The 18170-nt window shown below is 61.7% G+C and overlaps 1 protein-coding gene across 1 annotated transcript in view; it reads right to left on the bottom strand.

Moving 5' to 3' along the window:
• The window catches only part of MN1 (MN1 proto-oncogene, transcriptional regulator), a 32638-nt gene extending 15900 nt beyond the window's left edge, over nucleotides 1-16738 (bottom strand). Inside the window, exon 1 of the mRNA XM_060192926.1 lies at nucleotides 12678-16738. Coding sequence (XP_060048909.1) covers nucleotides 12678-16416 — 3739 coding nt within the window. The 5' untranslated portion in view covers nucleotides 16417-16738. The remainder of the gene's footprint in view (nucleotides 1-12677) is intronic.
• Between the last annotated feature and the right edge of the window lie 1432 nt (nucleotides 16739-18170).

Below are 18170 nucleotides of genomic sequence, written 5' to 3'. Positions count from 1 at the left end.
GCCAGGAAGCGGGCTATGGAGAAAAAGCTTGGGCCGTCCAGCTCCGGAGACATCCATCTCACCCCTGCCATCCCATCTCGTACCCACCTGGTCTCTCTCAACACGAGGTGAGAGCCCTGCTGCTGGGGGTGTGCCAGGGGGCAGGAAGGGGCAGTGAGGGAAAGGCCCTGGGGTCCTGCCAGGCCCCATCCTCCCTGGGTGGCTGGGCTGTGACCTGGGCTGAGTCCCCCACCCTTCCTGAGCCTTGGCTCTCCCAGCTGGAGAAATATTCCAAATTAGGGGCACAAAAACCAAAGTGGGTTCCCGCTAGAACACTTGAACGGTCGCCAGAGCGGGTAAGCTGTCCCCCTGCCTGCAGAAACCCCAACAGCCATCTGTCCAGACATCCCAGGTGCCCTGTGTCCACTCACAGACACGCCGGCGGGAAGAGGCGTCAGCCAGAGTCCTCAAAGAGCTTCCATGGCCCGCGGCCGACAGTGGGCGGCGTGAGGCCAGCTCCCAGGAGTTCCAAATGCCGGCTCCTCCCCACACGGCTGCCTGGATCCTGGTGGGGGCAGCCTGGGGTCTGTAAGCATCCTATTCTACAGCTGGCATCAAACAGGGAGGCAGCAGGAGGCCAGGGCAGCAGAGGTGCAATGGCAAGTGCATGATGGGAAATTCCCCTGGACAAGTGATGGGGACCCTCTTCCCAGTTCGGGCCCGGGCCATGTTCAAACAGCTGGGTCTCAGGACCCACTAGGCGACTTGCTGAAGCCACCCAGAGCCACCCACCCACCCCCAAAGCCCAGCCAGGAAGGAAGCTGAACTCGGGTGGCCCCATCAGCCTTAGCGTGGAGCTGGGTCTCACTGAAGTCATAGACACTTAACCTCCTCTCCACTCCCAGAGCAGAGAGTACTCCTAGCACTTCAGGAGCCGTGACCACAGAGCAGGGAGAACCCCCACCTCCAGCACCACCACCAACACACACACACACACACACACACTCACACACACACTCACACTCCCCCACCCCCAAAAAAAACAGGGACGGAGGACTTTGCAGGTTCCAAAATAGATCCATTTTCGTCTAAAGTTTCAAAATGAAACATGCTCCTATTTGGGAGAAGAACTTCATTAGGGGAAATATAATATAAAAATACCCATTTAGAAAGAATGTGCTATTAATTCCTAGCACTCTGTGCAGAGGGGAAAATTGCATTTTTATCTAAATGGTTTTTCTGCATAAGCCATTTACAATGTTCTTTGCCTCTCTGTAATAGGCCCAGCTGCCGTTAGTACTGGTGTGGCCGGGCCGGGCCTCAAGTTCCCCCCCCCCACGCTAAATACGCAATGCCCCCCCATCCAGATCTATTCCAACGGGGAACTCAGCAAACAGCCCCCAGATTCCTTTTACTTCTTAAGGAAGAAATGAATATTGTTGGCGTGGGGAGGGGGGGTATGGGAATGGCGGGTTGACAGGGAGGAAGGGAAGATGGTGTCAGTTAAAAGCAAATGCAGCGCCCTTCAGCCAGCTGTAAAATTGCAGCCCAGCCTTGGCTGTGAGATTGCGACCATCTGACTGCGTGTGATGGGGGTGGGGGTGGGGTGGGGGGGCCGGTCTCTCTCTCTCTCACACACACACACACACACACACACACACACGTACGTTTCCATGAATCAAGCAAACAAGGAAAGGATGCTATTCAGGATGTGAAAACAGACTATTTTTAAACACTGAAGCAAACACGCAGAGCCCATCACACTGCCATTTCCCCCACTGAACCAAGTTTCTCTCACGTGAAAGAATCATCTAAAGAAAACTTCCAAGCACAGCGGCCCCCACACCCTCTCTAGGGAGAGCTCTCCCCTGCAGGGGAGGGGGGGGGCTGCCAGGCCTCATCCGCCATGTCCACGGGCCTGTCCCCCACCCACGCCATGGTGCCCAGCCGGCCGGCTCAGACAGCGTCAAAATGCATCACTTTTCTTTTTCTTTTTTTTTTTAAAGTTTTTCTTTCTTTTTTAAGTCTTTTAACTCGCTCTCCCTCTCTCCCTTGGATTCCCAAAATAACCACTTACTTAATACCAAATGTCGGGGAGCTGAATGAATCCATTAAGGAGATGCAGGGGCTGTGACAGGCACAGAGCTCGGGGCTCCTGGGAGCCCACTGCCGATGGCAGGGACCCTCATGCTGCCGGCGTCCACCCCGGCTGGCCCCCTGAGTGGCCCGCGCAGACCAAGCGCCAAAAAAATGTCCCCAAGATCGTTGGTACAGATACCCGACAGGTGTGCTCTCTTGGCGCCCCTCTCACAACCCCCCACCCCCGCGCCACCTCCCAGACAACCTTCTGGAAGATTCATCACTCCGGCAATTACCGAAAACGACTTGGGTTTTAAAGGTTAGATAAAGACCCTCTTCAAGCTGAAGGCCGGACCCCAATGCCCATTAGACTTTAACGGGCCCACATAAAAAAGAAATTGTATCCTCATCTCTGCTGGTAGGTATCTTTTTCCTCAGCACCTCAAGTGCGTGGCCCGCTGGCTGGGAGCCTGAAGTGCTGGACTGGGCAGGGTGAGGACGCAGAGGGGGGCCGATGGGTGAGGAATTCAGCAAATGGGGGGGGGCCCAAGGGACCCCTGGAACTATTTATTCTAAAACCGTTAGTCTCCGAACCTGTCTTAAAAAAAAAAAAAATCTAACTAAGAGTGGAATTTTAAACCAGCATCTGGAAGCAGAGATGGGAGGGCTGAGAGGGAGGCCAGGGAGTGCGTGTGGGGAGGGCACGGGGACCCCTCCTGGATTCTGGACTCAAGACTCAGCTGGAAGAGACCAAGCCGAGACGAAAGCACACTTTGCCTTCCTTCTTTGGAAATGAAGCCATGCCTTTCTCTAAAAGTTACACACACACACACACACACACACACACACACACACATACACACAGACACACACCATTTGTCAAGGAACAGAAGAGAAGGAACTCCAAAAAGGTTTAAGAGTCGTAAAGAGTTGCAGCTCTTCTCCAAGTCGGACCTCAGCTCTGGGCCCCTGGACAGTCAGGAACGGATCTGGAAGAATTTCTAGAGGCCCCGGGGGACCAAGGGGAGCCACGGAGCCAAGTCCCTTTGCCATCGCCAGCATCCAGGGAGGCTGCCTTTGCTTTTTGGTCCCTCCTCCTTGACAAGTGATGGTTCCAGCGGCCAAGGGACCCCTATTCTTGTCCCAGGCATGAGGTGGGAATGGTGGAGAGGAGAACATATTCACACTCACACACAGAGTGTTAATCCCAGCCTCAAAACTGCTCCGCACACCCTGGGCACCAAATTTATTTGTGAAACGCACAAATAAATTAATCCTGCCTCCCCCGCAGACCCAACAGGATCACAAATTTGGGCTTATAAATAAATAAATAAAAACAAAAAACTGGTTGCACAAAGTTCCCTAAACTACTTAGCACTGAGCGGAGCCAAAACTTTGTGTGAGCCTCTTCTTGAGTGGAGAAACAAACACACACACACACACACACACACACACACACACACACACACACACACACACACGGGCTTTTCGTATTTCTCCTTAAGATGGCTTGGGCATGCATGTGTGTGTGTGTGTGTGTGTGTGTCTCTGTGTGTGTCCGTGTGTCTGTTTGTGTGTATGTGTCCGTGTGTCTGTGTTTGTGTCTGTGTGTCTGTCTGTGTGTGTGTACTTGCACACACAGGGAACATGGCACTTGGCACCAGAGCTCTGTGCCCAGGCAATTCAAAAACAGTCACCACATAAGGATCATGAAATTGTTCCCGTTAACACACACACACACCAGAGTTGGGTCTGAGCCCCTCTGCCTCCCACATCAAACCACCACAGGGAGCCACAGTGCAGGGAGTGGAGACAGTCTGGGGGCGGGTGGAGGGGGCAGTGGAGGCCCCTGCTTTGAAGACATAAAGGGCTTCTCACGGCTGAGGGGGTCCCCCCAAAAAGGGGAGGAGAAGGAGAAGCTATGGGTCCTCCAGCCCCTTTTCACACTGTCTATCTCGACCGGGGGGTGGGGGGGGCACTCTTTCCTCGGGCCAAGACTGTCACTCCCTCTCATTCCTGTTCTGCCAATCATTTCTTCTTCTTCTTCTTCTTTTAAATGAGAAAGATAGGTAGATCCCTGCCTACCATACAGAAAGAAAAAGAAAAGAAACAAACAAAAGGGAAAATATAGAGACCATGCCGGACGCCTGCCTACCAGCTCTCTGGAGTGACCAAGGGAGAGGCAGCGGCAGAGCACAGGGCAGGCTGCCCGCTGACCCTAGGCCACACGCCAGAGCTGACAGCCCCTGCCTGTCCCCTCCCCCCTCTCCCTCATAGAAAGAAAGAAATACAATTTTAAACATAACAAGATTCTCCCTGAAGCCGCTCAGTGGGGCAACCACTTGATAGGGTCACGGGGGATGCGGAGGTCAGTCCTCCCTCCCTCTGACCCCCGCCGTCCCTCCTGGAGCATCTACTAGGCTCCATGCCAGTGCCGTGGCTGGCAGGAGTCTGGCCACAGGCTCCTCAGCGGTACCCGCCCTCCCAGCACCCGTCCACACCTCAGCAGCAGCCCCCCCATGCCCGCCTCAGCCACTAACCAAACAGAGACAATGATTGCTCCCAGGCCATAGTGGAGCCTAGGTGCCACTTTCTACCCCCACGCGTGGTCCTGTGGAAGGCCCGGGCAGAGCACGCAGCTGGGGCTCGAACCCCGTTCATCCCAGTACTGGACACAGGCCCCATCGACACTGCCCCCCAGCCCACTCGCAGATGCCCTCTGCTCCCAGGCCTCAAGCGTCTGGACTCACATGCTTACTCCCTCTGCTTTCCAGCTGAGAAGAGAGGAGGGTGTGGGAACCAGGCTGGGGGGTGGGGGCCAGGGCCCTCACCTCCTCAAGGACTTTGCAAAGCAGGGTCTCTGGGGGACGGGGGTGGGGGGCTGACTTCCCAGGGCACTTCCAAGCAGCCTGGCCTTCCCTGCAGGCTCAGCCGGGATTTCAAAGCCAACCGGGTCGCCCGCCCCTCCCTGGTCAGAGGGGGCCCCTCAGAAGCATTCTCTGGCTGGTGGTCGATGCCAATCACTCCACAATGCTTGTGTCCCAAGAGGCAGGCCAGGGGCCTCCCGGCTGCAGCAAAGAGACCCGTCTTTGTGACATGTCAGCCCGTTGTGGGTGCTGGCTGAGCAGGGACTTGGGCCCGAGTGTGTACGTCCACCTCTGTCACCAAGCCCCCGCAGGAGGCCACTGGGCGGGCCACAGCCCTTCCCGCGGGCAGCCGGGTCACCAAGGCCCGAGACCAAGTGGCTCCAGTTAACGTGTTTGAAAGCCAAGATTTGTTAGTTTTATATTTTTTTTATAGGAGCCCTACTCAGCTCTGGTTGACGGTGGTGTGGAGGGTTGAACCTGAGACCTCGGACCTCAGGCAGGAGAGTCTCTGCAAAACCGTGATGCCTTCTCCTCCAACATGTTTTAACCCAACTTTAAAACCACTGCCCAAACTCTCTCTAGACTTCGACACGTCTCAGAAAAAAAAAAAAAAAACGCTCCGAAACACTCAGAATGAACCGCGCCCACGGACACAGGGCTGCTGGAAGCGGGGCCAGAGGAGAAGTGAGTCCCCTAGTCACCTGTCATCCCTACGCATGACAACAGCTGCCTGTTGTCAGGGGCCACACGGGGTGGGGGGAGTCAAGACCTAGACCTGGATTCCTCCCAGGCATCTTCAAAACCCTCAATTTCCCCTCAGCCATCCTCAGAAGAGACCCAGAATTCACCTCTGAATTCACCTCAGACACACAGACGTGTGTCCCCGCACGCCATCAGCACAGCCGTCACAGGTGAGGTGGCCGGAGTATCCAGGAAGCAGAAGCTCACGGTGGCACGTTCCAGAAGTGACCCACAGCTTCCCCGCAGAGGCCAGCCCTGCGAGTGGTGGGGGCACAGGGTGCCCTGGACGCCACCCATAAAAACCGACTCCTCGGGACAGTGCCGGCTCACACTGGGATGCCGACTGAGGAGTCTCCACTCCACCCCCCTTTCTGAAGGAGGCAAGTCTACTCTGCCTGGAAGGTCCGCCTTCTGGGACACTTGGAGTCCAGCGTGTTCCCCAGAAAGCACTAAGAGCTGCGAACGGCTTGATTCAATTGTATTTATGTTTAAAAGGCTTTGGGGCCCTGGCAGGGCCTTCTAAATCATCCAAGATACGCACTCGGGCAGCTATAAAGTTTCTCTCTCTCTGTCTCTCTCTCTCTCTCTCTCACAGATTCCGAGATCCCACTTCAAGGGGAGGCACCAGTGATGAAAGCCCACCCATTCTCCCAGCCAAGAGGGGACGCTGACGTCCAGGGAACCCTCCACCCCACCCAGGGGACAAGTCTGAGAGCTGTCAGGAGCTCAAGGTACCCCTGCCTCCTTGGGCCCCAAATCCCCAGCCCCCTCCCCCCGCAAAAGACCGTCCCTGGCAATGACCATGTGGGGCAGACCGGCCGCTGGCTCCCCAAGTCCCAGAGGCCTCTGATTAGGATGCAGGTCAGCAAACCTCTGGGCCTATTGTCATCACGCCCCACGCAAGGACAGTGAGACTTGACTCTGCCTTTGGAGCAGCGAGTTGCCACGGCCAGAAGGGGTGTTTCTCACATACAACCCAGTGTCAGCAGCGGCCCAGGGGAGGCTGCGTGTGTCCGCGGCATTTGTCATCAGCGGACAGCAGAGAGTGACGAGGGCCACCTCTACCCCGAACTGCCCGCCCGCCCAGCAGGACGTGTCCGGCTCCCAGGCCCCTCTCTTCCTCCCAGGCCCGGATCCTGGGTTTCTCGCGCTTCCTGGGGGCCCCAGTGGCACTGAGCTGGGGGCTGCCGGCTGAGCTGTTGTGTGTCAGGACAGAGAGGGTCCCTCAAGGCCAAGACTGTGACTAATTCGCAAGCCCGGCATAGTCTCGGCCACGACGGGCAGCACGAGATGACAATGAAGGAGTTTCCAAAAACGAAAAGCAGCCCGCTTCCCACCGCCAGGAGGGGTGTGTGGGGGGGGAAGGGGGTGGGCACGGGGAGAGCTAGGGGGGCGATGGGCACAGCCTCAAGGATTCCTGATTTCCCTCCTGCCTAGAGGGTGGCAGGAGCAGAGCTGGGCCCAGAGGACACCTCCACACATGGACCCCGGCTCAGGGCATCGTGGGCCCGCTCCCGCGAGACTCAGGCCGCCCAGGGGGCCTAGAAAGACGTTCCCAACCCCCCATGCTCTATTTTTAGGGCCCTGCGCCTTCAGCCCATGACAGGAGCAGAAGCTGTCAGCTAAGGCCACTGAGATGGGAGGTTTAGTGTCTTCCAGACTCGAAAGCAGATTAAAAGTCAAGAGCAAGCCCAGTGGGCCAGGCGGGCAGAAGCACACAGCACTGTGCCTATGCAGATCTGTTCAGGCGGCAGGGAACTGGGTCCTGTCTGGGGGTCCTGCTCTCATCCCCTGGGGTCCCCCAGACCACATGCCCATGACAGCCCCACACTTTCAAACCACTGGCACTCAGATGGCCTCCTTGGGGTGCAGCGTGTTGGAGAAGGCTAGGAGACTCGAGCAGGTCCCCCCCCACGCTTCTCAATCACACACTCGTGTGTGTATCAACATCTCTGCCACGAGCCATCAAAACCCACATTCAGATCTGTCCACCCCGAGATGCACCTAAAAATAGACACGGTCTCCCCCCACCCCCAAACCAACACGTCGCTCAGCAAGTCAGAATCCTGACTGGAATCCGAATGGAGAGGCCAGGCCCGTCCACCCTGCAGACAGCAGGCTTCCAGGGAGGGATGAGGGGTGCGCCCAACGGCGGGGAGGGGGTGAAGGGAGAGATGGCACAGGCCTGAGCACCCTCCCCCCCACACACACACACTCCTGCTGGCATCAGGGCTGGCATTTTGCTGCTACAGTGAAAGCCGCCTGCTCTCACACGCTCCGACACCTGATCCTGTTACAACCTTTCTAACCTCTGAAATTAGCCAAACAGAGGTAAATACAGTATTCCTTTCTCAGAGCATTCATCTCCTCAACACATTCAGCCAAAGAATGCAACCTGGTGTTCTTGTCACTCACGTGGAGGAGGAAAAAAAAAAAGGGTCACCGGCAAGTCTGTGAGGGCTCCCAGGGCAGTGGGGAGTCCCTGAGAGCCCCGGAGTAGGGGTGCAGGGGGCACGGAGTCTGCTCCCTCTACAGTGAAAGGATGTGGCCTCCTCCAATTTCACCTGGTCCTCCCTCCTGGGGCTGTTTATTAAAGATGTCTATTTCACATCAGCAGAGGGTGTCAAGTGACTTTCTGGCGGGGGCAGCCGTATGTTCAGGACCTATTAAGAACCTCGGTGGAAATTTAAATTCCTCTGTCAGGCAAGCCGAATCATATCGGGAACCGGAGAATCTCATTGCTAGAAAGAGCAATCAGATTAACCAAGCCTCGCTCCTTTCCTAGAAACTTCAAGAAAATAGGAGTACATTTGCACGGCCCCTTACTTCCGGGTCTGCAGGGGCCTCGCAAGAAACGAGAGATGAATCCGCACCACAGGAAAGCTCTCCTGGAGGACACACAGCCCTCGGACATGGAGAACTTGTATCTATCTGCCCATCTCAGAATGCTGGAGTAGGGGGTCACATACTCACAGGCCCCTGGAGCCAGCAAGAGAAGCCAGGGCAAGTCCAGCAAGGGGAGCTCCAGCCCCTTCGAGACTCCCCACCCTTTATATTAATACTGAGTAGAAACAGATAATTGCAGATGTGTGTGAAGTGGGGGCTTTATGTCGGGAGGCGGGCCGGGCAGACAGGTTTACGACCGCCATGAAATATTAAACAAGCTCCGGGAACAGTAGTGGGGGGGGGGGCAGGGAGCAGGCAGGCTGCACAAGGGGGCTGCTATCTGTTTACATGACTCCTGACCAGCACCTGCGAAGTTTTGGGTTACATCTCCCGGAGCCTAGCCGAGGCCTACGAAGGCCTTTGGCTAGGTGGCCCCACAGGGTGGCAGGAACGCAGGGCTCCCGCCTCCCCCCAAATAAGTTTATGAGTGAGTCTTAAAAAAGTTTTCTTCCCTCTCTACACATTATGGGGAGCAGGGGAAATGACTCAGAAAAACAGGGCCAGGAGCCCCCTCCCTGGCCCCCTGCCCCGGCTCACCCCAGTCCGTCTTTCTCAGCACTGCCGAGCCCGTTCCGACTGCAAGTCTGTGAGAAGCAGGAATTCCAAAGATTTCTCTCCTGCATCACTGTAAAAACAGCAGACTCCCAAACAGGACAGGGGAGGGGGCACCCGACACCATGTGTGCGGAACCTTTTCCTAGGCCACTCTGCTCCCTGGTTCGAGGCAGAGAGCTGCCCGGGGAAGAGAAGTTTGCTCCCCCCCGCCATAGACTGACTCCAGGGCACCGCAGGGCATCCAGCTCTGAACAGTGTGAAGGGACACCTCCTCTCCCGACCCCCTAGTGCTGACAGGTGCTGGTTATCGCTGCTTTTCCCTCTGTCCACAAAAATCCCTCCACAACCTTATACCTACTGCAGAGACAGGTGCGCACCTCTGCAAACTTGTTTTTAAGTTCTGGAATCCTCACTCATTTCAGAGGCCCAAACTCAAGCCTGTTCCTCTCTCTCTCTCTCTCTCTCTCTCTCACACACACACACACACACACACTTTGTACTATCTCCCCTTCCCCACTTGAGAGTGAGCTGCAGAATTTTAATACTTAAAAGTTGCTTGGTAAGGTGATGAGGCAGTTAGGGGTAGCATAATTTGGAGGGATTTGCTTTCTCGGTTAGAAAAAAGAAGAAGAAAAAAGAATCCCACGATGACATGTGTCTCTGGCCTACACCCCATGAGAAGCTCAGCCGGCCAGCTTGTCCTCTCCCCTGCGGGGCTTCTGGAAAAACCCGTAAGACAATCCCGGCACGTCCCGTGGCCACACAGCCCCCACAGCTCCCAGGCCACCCTCCTGCTCGCCAGTCCAAGCACGGATCACCCTGTTAAATACCGACGAGTATTTTGTCATTGGAGCGGAGAATTTCAGAAACGGCGTTAATATTTAATCACATTAGTACTGGCGTGTTTTACGGCGTGACAAAATAAAATATCATTACAAAAATGGGCTTTGCCTGAGAGGGGGTGGGGGGAACAAGGACTCTCGGGGGCTGGAATCTGCAGCGGGGAGCATTCAGAGGCACTGGGCTGGACACCTCGGCTTCAGGGCCAGTGAGACAAGCAAGGGCTGGGTGTTCAGGGAATGGCAAGAGGTCTCACTTAAAAAAAAAAAAATTTTTTTTTCCTATTCTATTTGAAAGTGGTACATTTCACTCTGAGCTGAGTGAGGGCAGGCAGGGACCTATGGAAGGGTCTATGTCCCGACGTCTGGGCCCGGGGCGGCAGATAGGGCTACGGGGTCTTGTCAGGATGAAAAGTTTAATCAGCCTGAGTTACTATTACACAGAAGTGCAGGTGCCTCCCAGGGCCTTAACTAGCCGTCGGAGGCGGCCAGGCTGCACGTGACCTCAGCTTGGGGCTTTATCCAGAGAGCTGGCCTTCCCACAGTCAGAGCAGAGAAACAAAGAGGTCAAGTGGGTCCCAATGTGACCAGAGCGGACCTCACGGAGGTCCAGGTCCTCCGGCTTGGCTGGGGTGGGCTGCAGCTCAACCCAAAATGGGTGAACACGTATCCCCCCAAAAAAAAAAAAAAAAAAAACACTTCGCTTCTGTGATCCTGAAGCAAAGCAAAACCAAGCATCTCTTTCAGGATATGTCAGCATTCACACCCCACGTCTTTTTTTGTTTGTTTGTTCTGTCTTTCCTCTTTGTGAAGGAAGATGAGTTGGACAGGGAAAAGGGATGTGATACCGTAAAAAAAAAAAAAATTTAAATACATAAAAAAAAAAAACCTCATTAAGTCTTCTTCTGCCTCTCCACTCAGCCAGGAGGATCCTTCTAAAAGACCCACACACCATTCCTAGCTCCTGGGTTTTCTTCATGAGTCCTCTACATGGGGTCTTTCTTTGTAACGGTCCTCACCCTACTTGGGCCAATGTGTTCTTAATTACTGAGGGATGGGCCTGGGGTGAGAGGCCAGCAGGCGGGGGAGGCCCAGGTAGGAGTGACGGGGGCTGGGGGCTGGCATGTGCACTAACCAGCTATTATTGATCCATGCTGGGCCCGTGATGTCATGCACAAGGAACTAAAAGAGAAGGGGGGTGTTCGTGCGGGAGGCCGGGCCCCCGTCCATTTTCAGAAGCTGGGGAGCCAAGTGGGGGAGGAGGGTAGGGCAAGAGCACAGGAGAATCAGAGGGTCCCACACTAACCAATTTACGGCCGTGCAGGAGAGCCCCGGAGAAGGCTGCAGCGGCCTGGCCCGGCTCGGCATCTGCCATGCATGCTTAAACACCAGCTTCAACTGAGAGCAGGGCCGGCCGGGAACAAAGACAGAGCTGCCGGGGCTGCAGTCGTGAATGGGAAGCCCCAGCTCAGGCGCCAAAGCGGGGCGCTGGATAGCCCCCACCCCCATTCCTGCCACACTTCCCCTCCCCCTCCTGAAACCCTCGGGCACCTTCTGTCCCGGGTGGAGAGACGGTATGGACAGGGGGATGGACGAGGGCTGGGCTGGGAAAAGCAGGCCAGGGTAAGGAAGCAGCTCTGGCCGGGAGCAAATATTCACCCAGCACTGTGTGTGCCAGACAGGCTTCCTACACCCCAGAATCTTTTAGCCCGGTCACAACTGAGGGTGGGTTGCAAGTCGGGATTTTAAGAAAAAGGAGAGGATGGGCATTTTAAAATGTCTCCCTGTGCTGTGGAATGGGGAGAGGCCCCACTCCAGGGAGATTTGACTGTAGCCCAGTCCACTGTGGGTGCGAGAAACTTGGTACCTTGATGGATGCTTAACAACTACGGCCCAGCCCCCCTCCAAGACCTCGGGGCCGTGGGGAGAGGGTGTTTCAAATGCAGAGCTGGGACCCCAAATCTGTCACCAAATCCAGGGGAGACACAGACATGGCGGGTCCTTTGTGCCTTAGGATCACGCACCTATGCCCCCAGACAGAGCAGTGCCCAGGCAGACCCACCCACGCCCCCAAATGGCAAGGAGATGCCCCCTGTCCCCTCCAAGCAGGCTCTAGTTTTTTTTTTCAATGAAACCCTAATTGCTACAGAGAAACAAAACAACTCTTCATCAGGAACAAATGTCAAATCAGATAGGGAGCTCAGGGTGCTGCCCCCATCTCCCCCCCCCACCCCCCGCCCGCCCCCAGATGCTCACAGGCACATGGAGGAGGCCTGACTGGGAAAAGGTGGCCCGGCCAGTAGGGATGGGCACACAGCTGCTGCAAAGTAGACCCAGCTTGGATGGATGGGGGCGTGGGGTGGGGGTGCTTGGTGTGAGGGGAGCCGGATTCAGAGCTAAAACTTGAGGAAGAGGAGGACCACAGAGAGGACTCTGTCGTGACCTTAAGTCGTTTGTGGGGGTGGGGGTGAGGGGACCAGAACCACTCAACACCTAGCACCCACACCCCCACCCCCAAGCCTCGGTGCAGGCAAGGGCCGGATATGGGTCCTGCAAGGTGCTGACCCTCCCCCCCTCCCCAAAGGCTCTCCGCTTCCCTGCAGTGGAGGGAGGGGTGCTGCGGCCTGCCAGGGTGGGTGGCAAAGGTGGCAAGGGCGCGGGGGCACATATACCTTCCTTGCTGGTGGGGTTCTGGGGCTTGGCCTTCTCCCAGGGTGCCAGCGTCTTGTCGTCGTCCGAGCCGTCCACCAAGGCCTTGTCGGCCGGCATGTACCAGGTGGCGCTGTGCTCGGCCATCAGCGAGTCCAGGTCAATGGTGCTCATGGCGCTCTTGACGGCCTCCGAGCAGCAGCTGCCCAGCTCACTGTCTCCGTTCTGCGCCCCCGAGGCGCTCACGCCGCACTCGCCGCCGCCCTTCTTGCCCCCTTTGAGCCCCAGGGGCTGGTCCTCGGAGATGCTGAACTGCTGGCGCTGCAGCTGGATCTGAGCCTGGAGGATCTCCAGCGGGTGGATGTCGTCGGGTGGGGGCGCGCCGCCGCTGCCGGTGGGCGTGCGCACCTGCTCCAGGCCCGGCGTGCCCGGGTGGCCCCCGCTGTAGCTGTCGGGGGCGGAGGTAGAGGTAGACAAGAGGCCCAGGCCCAGCGCGGGCGCCTTGGGCCCGTGCTCCCCGGCACCCAGCCCGCGGGGGGCCAGCTTGGGCGAGCCGGTCACCAGGGGGCTGCGGCCGGCTTTGGCCAGGGCCGGCGGGTTGTCGGAGCTGGACGACACCTCGTCCTCGTTGGCGTAGCTCGTGCTCACCTCGTCCGAGGCGAACTCACCCACGTGCGGGGAGCTACCGTCCGACTTGGCCGCTCCGTCCAGGGACGCCATGAGGTCCGGCTGGTCCCCCAGGAGCAGCTCGGCCCCCTTGCCCCACGAGGGCGACGTGAGCGCTTTGTCGTGGGGCGTGGGTGCCCCCCGCGCGTCCCCGGCTGAGCTGCCCCCGACGGCGGCCCCCAGCGCCTGTGGCTGCCCTGGGCTCACCCCGGGCGCGCCCCCGCTGTCCGGCGCGGCAGGGAACTTGTCGAAGAAGGTCCCCGGGCTCACGTGGCCGCTGTCCCTTTTTCTGCGGCCCCGGCCCCGGCCGCCGCCCCCAGGGACCGGCTTGCCGTCGTTGCCCGACGTGGACTCCAGGGTGTAGTTGGGGGAGAGGCTGGTGCCGTCCCCCGGAGCGGGCGGGTTGGGGGGCCCTGGGGCCTTGGCGCCGCTGCCGCTGGCGGCCCCCTGCGGGCCTGCGGGCCCGGGCGCCCCCGGGGCGCCCCCACCGGGGAAGTAATCCGAGCCCGGGTTGCCCGGGCCGGCCGCGCCGCCCTCGCCCTCGGCCTGGCTCAGCTTCCTCTTGCCCTCGGGCGGGTTCTTCTTGTTGAAGGTCACGTTGAGGTTGGGGGCCCCCAGGCTGGCGATCATGTTCTGGCAGGCGGTGGACAGCGCGGCCAGGCAGCTCTGGCCGAACAGATTGTCCTTGGAGCTGGGCTTGCTGAAGGAGCCCAGCGAGAGCGCGCCCAGCTTGCTGGCCGAGGCGCGCGGGCCGGGCGGGAAGTCGGGCTGCGCGGGGAAGGCGCCCCCGCCGCCGCCGCCGCCGCCCCCGCCCCCCGCACCGGGCGGCGAGCTCACGCTGTGCGGCGTGGCCTGCCGGGCCGCCGCGCCGAACGGGAAGCCGGGCTGCCCCCCCAGCGCCGCGGGCGCCGCGAAGTCGGGCGGCGGGGGGCGGCGCTCCGAGGGCGCGCTGGGCAGCCCCACCCCGGCCCCCGGCGACTGCAGCTGCCCCAGGCCGCCCAGGCCGCCCCCGAACTGCAGGCCGGGCGAGGGCAGCGCGGGCGCGTGGCCCTCCCCGGACATCCGCAGCGGCTCTTGCAGGGGCCCCCGGAACAGCACCCCGGAGCCCCCGGGCGCGGGGGGCGGCGCCAGCCCCGGGTCGTGCGGGCCGCAGTCGGCCGGCAGCGCCGAGCCGCCCAGGCGGCGCGGCAGCAGGTCTCCGGGCGGCGGGTGCGGGCCCGGGAACCACGCGCTCTCCTGCACCAGGTGCGGGGCCGGCGGCGGCGGCGGCGGGGGGGGCGGCTGCTCGAAGCCCCCCAGGCGCCCCGCGCCCGCGCCCCCGCCCCCGTCGCGCTCGAAGCCGGGCTGGCTCAGGCCGCCGCCCGCGCCCCCGTGCACCAGGCCGCCGGCGCCCACGTCCCCGGGGTGGCCGAGCTGGGCCAGGCTGGGCTGCCGCAGCCGCTGCTGCTGCTGCTGCTGCTGCTGCTGCTGCTGCTGCTGCTGCTGGTTCCGCGACGCCATGTGTTTGATCATCAGGGCGGCGTTCTGGCGTTGCTGCTGCTGCTGCTGCTGCTGCTGCTGCTGCAGGGCCTGGGGGTCGGCGGGGTGCTGCAGGGCGGGCCCCGCGGGGAAGCTGTCGGGCACCGGCGGCGTGAACTCGCCCGGCAGGCCCGCGTAGGCCGAGGGCGAGAGGTGGTTGTCCAGGGCGCCGCTCCACGAGGCGCAGCGGTCCACCCCCGCGCCGCCCGGGAAGTCGAAGCGCTGCCGCTTGGCCACGTTCATGTAGGGGGGCGCGTCGAAGTGCTGCAGCCGCTGGTTGGACGCCTGCTGCGGCGGGGGGGGCTGCATGCCGAACACGGGCTCGGGGTAGGCGTGCAAGCTCCGGTTCTCCAGCCGGTGGATGGGGTACTCGAACTGCGCGTGCTGGCTGGGTAGCATGGGGCCCCCGTCCTGCAGGCCGCCGCTGGGCGTGCCCCCCTCGCCCGGCTGGGGTCGCGGCAGCGCGGGGGGGCACGAGTTCTGTCGGACCAGCAGCCCGGGCGGCGGGGGCTGCGGCTGCTGCTGCGGGGGCGGCGGCTGCTGCGGGGGCGGCGGGGCCTGCGGCGGCGGCGGCTGCATGAGCGCGTGTCTGGAGCCCACCCCCGGCTCCAGCCCCACCGGGATCTTCCGGGGGGGGCCGAACCTCTCAAAGAACACTCCGTGCTGCGGCGGCGGCGGCGGCTGGGGCTGAGGCTGGGGCTGGCCGTGCATTTTGGACAAGCCGGCCAGGCCTGCAGCCCTGGGCATGGCCGAGGCGCTGGGGAAAGAGGCCCCCCCGGGCGCCTGGCGACCCTGCGCGTAGTGGGACAGCTGCCCCTCGGAATCCGAGGGCGAAAACAGGTCGAAATGTCCCGAGGGCGCCTCGCCCGGGTAATTGTATTCCAGCGAGTCGACGGCCCCGGGGTTCGACACCCTGCGGGGCTCCAGGCCGTGGGAGTCGGAGCCGCCGCTGGAGGCGGACAGGCCGTGGAAGGAGGCGGCCCGGTTGGGGCTCTGGTCCAGCGGCAGGCAGGGGGCCGGCACCGCGTGGCCCGAGGCGCCCGAGCTGTGGAAGTCCGGCAGGTTCCCGGGTCGCTGCGGCCCGAAGTCCTCGGGGCCCTGGCTCTCCGCCATGTGGTCGTAGCCCTCGGCGAAGGGCGGCTGGCTGCCCAGGCCGCCCGCCGCGCCCCCGTAGCCCAGCAGACGTCCCCCGTGCAGGCAGGAGGCCCCGGGGTCCGGGCCGCCGAAGTTGCCCCCGAAGTGGGGGTGGTGCTGGTGGGGGTGGTGACCTCCCGGGTGGCCGTGGTGCGGCTGCTGGCCGCCGAAGAAGCCGTGCACCGGCTGCGCCTGCAGCGCCCCCGGGTGCAGCTCGGCGTGGCCGCGCGTGTGGAAGCCGTAGGGCCCCATGTTCATGCCCAGCAGCGGGGACTCGCCCAGCGCGCTCATGCCCGGGTCCACGGGCGCGGCGGGCCCCCCGGCGTGGAAAGCCGGGGCCTTAAAGTGGGCGTTCATGCTGAGTCCGGCCTCGTTGAAGTTCCTGTCGCCCTGGCCAGCGTCCCTGCTGCCGATCTGGGCCTCGAATTGGTCCAGCCCGAACATGCTTCGCGGGGGCGGAATCAGCAGGGCATGACAGCCCGCCCGCGCCTGGCCAGCCGCTCCCCCGGCCCTGGGCGCCCCGGGACCGGGCACCGCCGCCGCGTCGCGCCGCCCGCCGGGAGGCTGGGGCTCCGCGCTCCCTTCCGAAGCTCTGGCCGCGCCCGCCGCGGGCCTCTCACATCTTGGGGCGCCGCGGGGCCTCCGGGATCCGTGTCGGGGGGCCCATGCCCCGGGCGCTGGGCGGCTCGGCGGGAAAGTTCAGCGGGGCGCGGGCGGCAGCTCCTCGAGTCCGGCCGGGCCAGGCGGGGAGCCCCGGGACGCCGCCCCGAACCGGGCCGGGGGAGCCTGCGAGCGCAGCGGCCCCTCCCTCGCTCCCTCCCGCCCGAGTCCCCGGCTGGGCCGCCGCGCGGGCCGCCCCGGCGGCTTCGTCAGCGGGGCGCGGGGCTGCGGGCAGCTCTGGGCATCGCGGGCGGCGGGCACCGGGTGGACGGCGCCCGGCCGGGCTTCCCGCCTCCGCGCCGCGGTGCTGGGCTGGGCGTCCCCGGCGGGCGGCTCCGGCTGCGGCTGCGGCTGCGGCTGCGGCTCCGGGGGGTCGGCGCGCCCCTGGGCCGGCGGGGGTGGGGGGCGCTGCGCGGGGCGTGCGAGGGTCTCGGCTCCCCGCTCGCTCTGCCTCTCGCCGGGCGCCGGGAGAAGCAGCAACAAGTTTTGCATTTCAGCGATCAATTCCAGCCATTACGGCTGCACCAATCGGCGCGGCGCGGCGGCGGGGCGGGGCCGCTCTTAAGGTGGTCCGGGCTCCGCGCGCCCCCGGGCCCGCCCCGGCCTCCCGCACCCGGGGCCGCGGGGGCCGCGGGGGCCGCGGGGGCCGCGGGGGGCGCGGAGGGCGCGGGGGGTGGGCGCCCGGAGCCCCGCTTTGTTCCCCCCGCCGCCGCCCCGCCCCAGCGCCGCGAGCCCCGCGGGGCGCGCACACAATGGGGTCGCCCGGCCCAGCTCCGGCGCCCGGGGTCGCCCGCTTTCCTGCGGGGGTGGGGTGGGGGTCCCCTCGGCCCTGCCCACCCCGCCGCCGACTGCCTGCTCGCGGCGCCCAGCTAGCCGGCCCCCACCCTCATCCCACCCCCCGGGAGCCCCAAAGTTAGGGTGCGCCTTGGAGACCCCGGGGTGCGCGCGGTGGTTCGCCCCCCACCGCCAGCTGCATGGGCTTCCCCGCCCCCACCGGTCCCTTTCGGGGTGGGTGGGAAGGGGGCTCGTCGGAGAAGCCCAGCCCCCACCCCACCCCACCCCCCCGGCGGTGGGATAATGGGGGGAGGCCCTGCCCGGGGAGTGGGCAGCGGCTGGTCTGGGCACCTATCCGGGCACGAGGCCGACCTCCTTAAGAGATCAATTAAAGTGAAGAGGCCAAGGGACGGAATTGGGTTGTGATACTAAAATCAATAGGAGTAATTTAATATCTGCCCAGCTCTTTATGAAATATTTATCCCAATAATCTTAGTTTAAATGTTTAGATTCTCCTGATCCTCGGCGAGGCGGAAATCTATCTTGCAATTAGAAGTTGGGAGTTTAGGGGTGATTGGAGCTAGGTGGACGGGGGGTTGCGTGCGCGCGCGAGCTAGCAGAAAAGGAAAAGGCCTTTTTACTTCTGGATTTCTGCCTGCCATGAAATTGCAGGGCGCGATGCTGCTAGTGGACCGGCATTCCTAAGAAAAACAACAACAAAGAAGTTTTGTTTTGTTTTGTTTTTTAAGTGCTTGCTTCAGCTC

Source organism: Erinaceus europaeus, chromosome 6 (assembly GCF_950295315.1).
Source record: "Erinaceus europaeus chromosome 6, mEriEur2.1, whole genome shotgun sequence".
Taxonomy (NCBI): domain Eukaryota; kingdom Metazoa; phylum Chordata; class Mammalia; order Eulipotyphla; family Erinaceidae; genus Erinaceus; species Erinaceus europaeus.
This window is presented reverse-complemented; position numbering and strand designations above follow the sequence as displayed.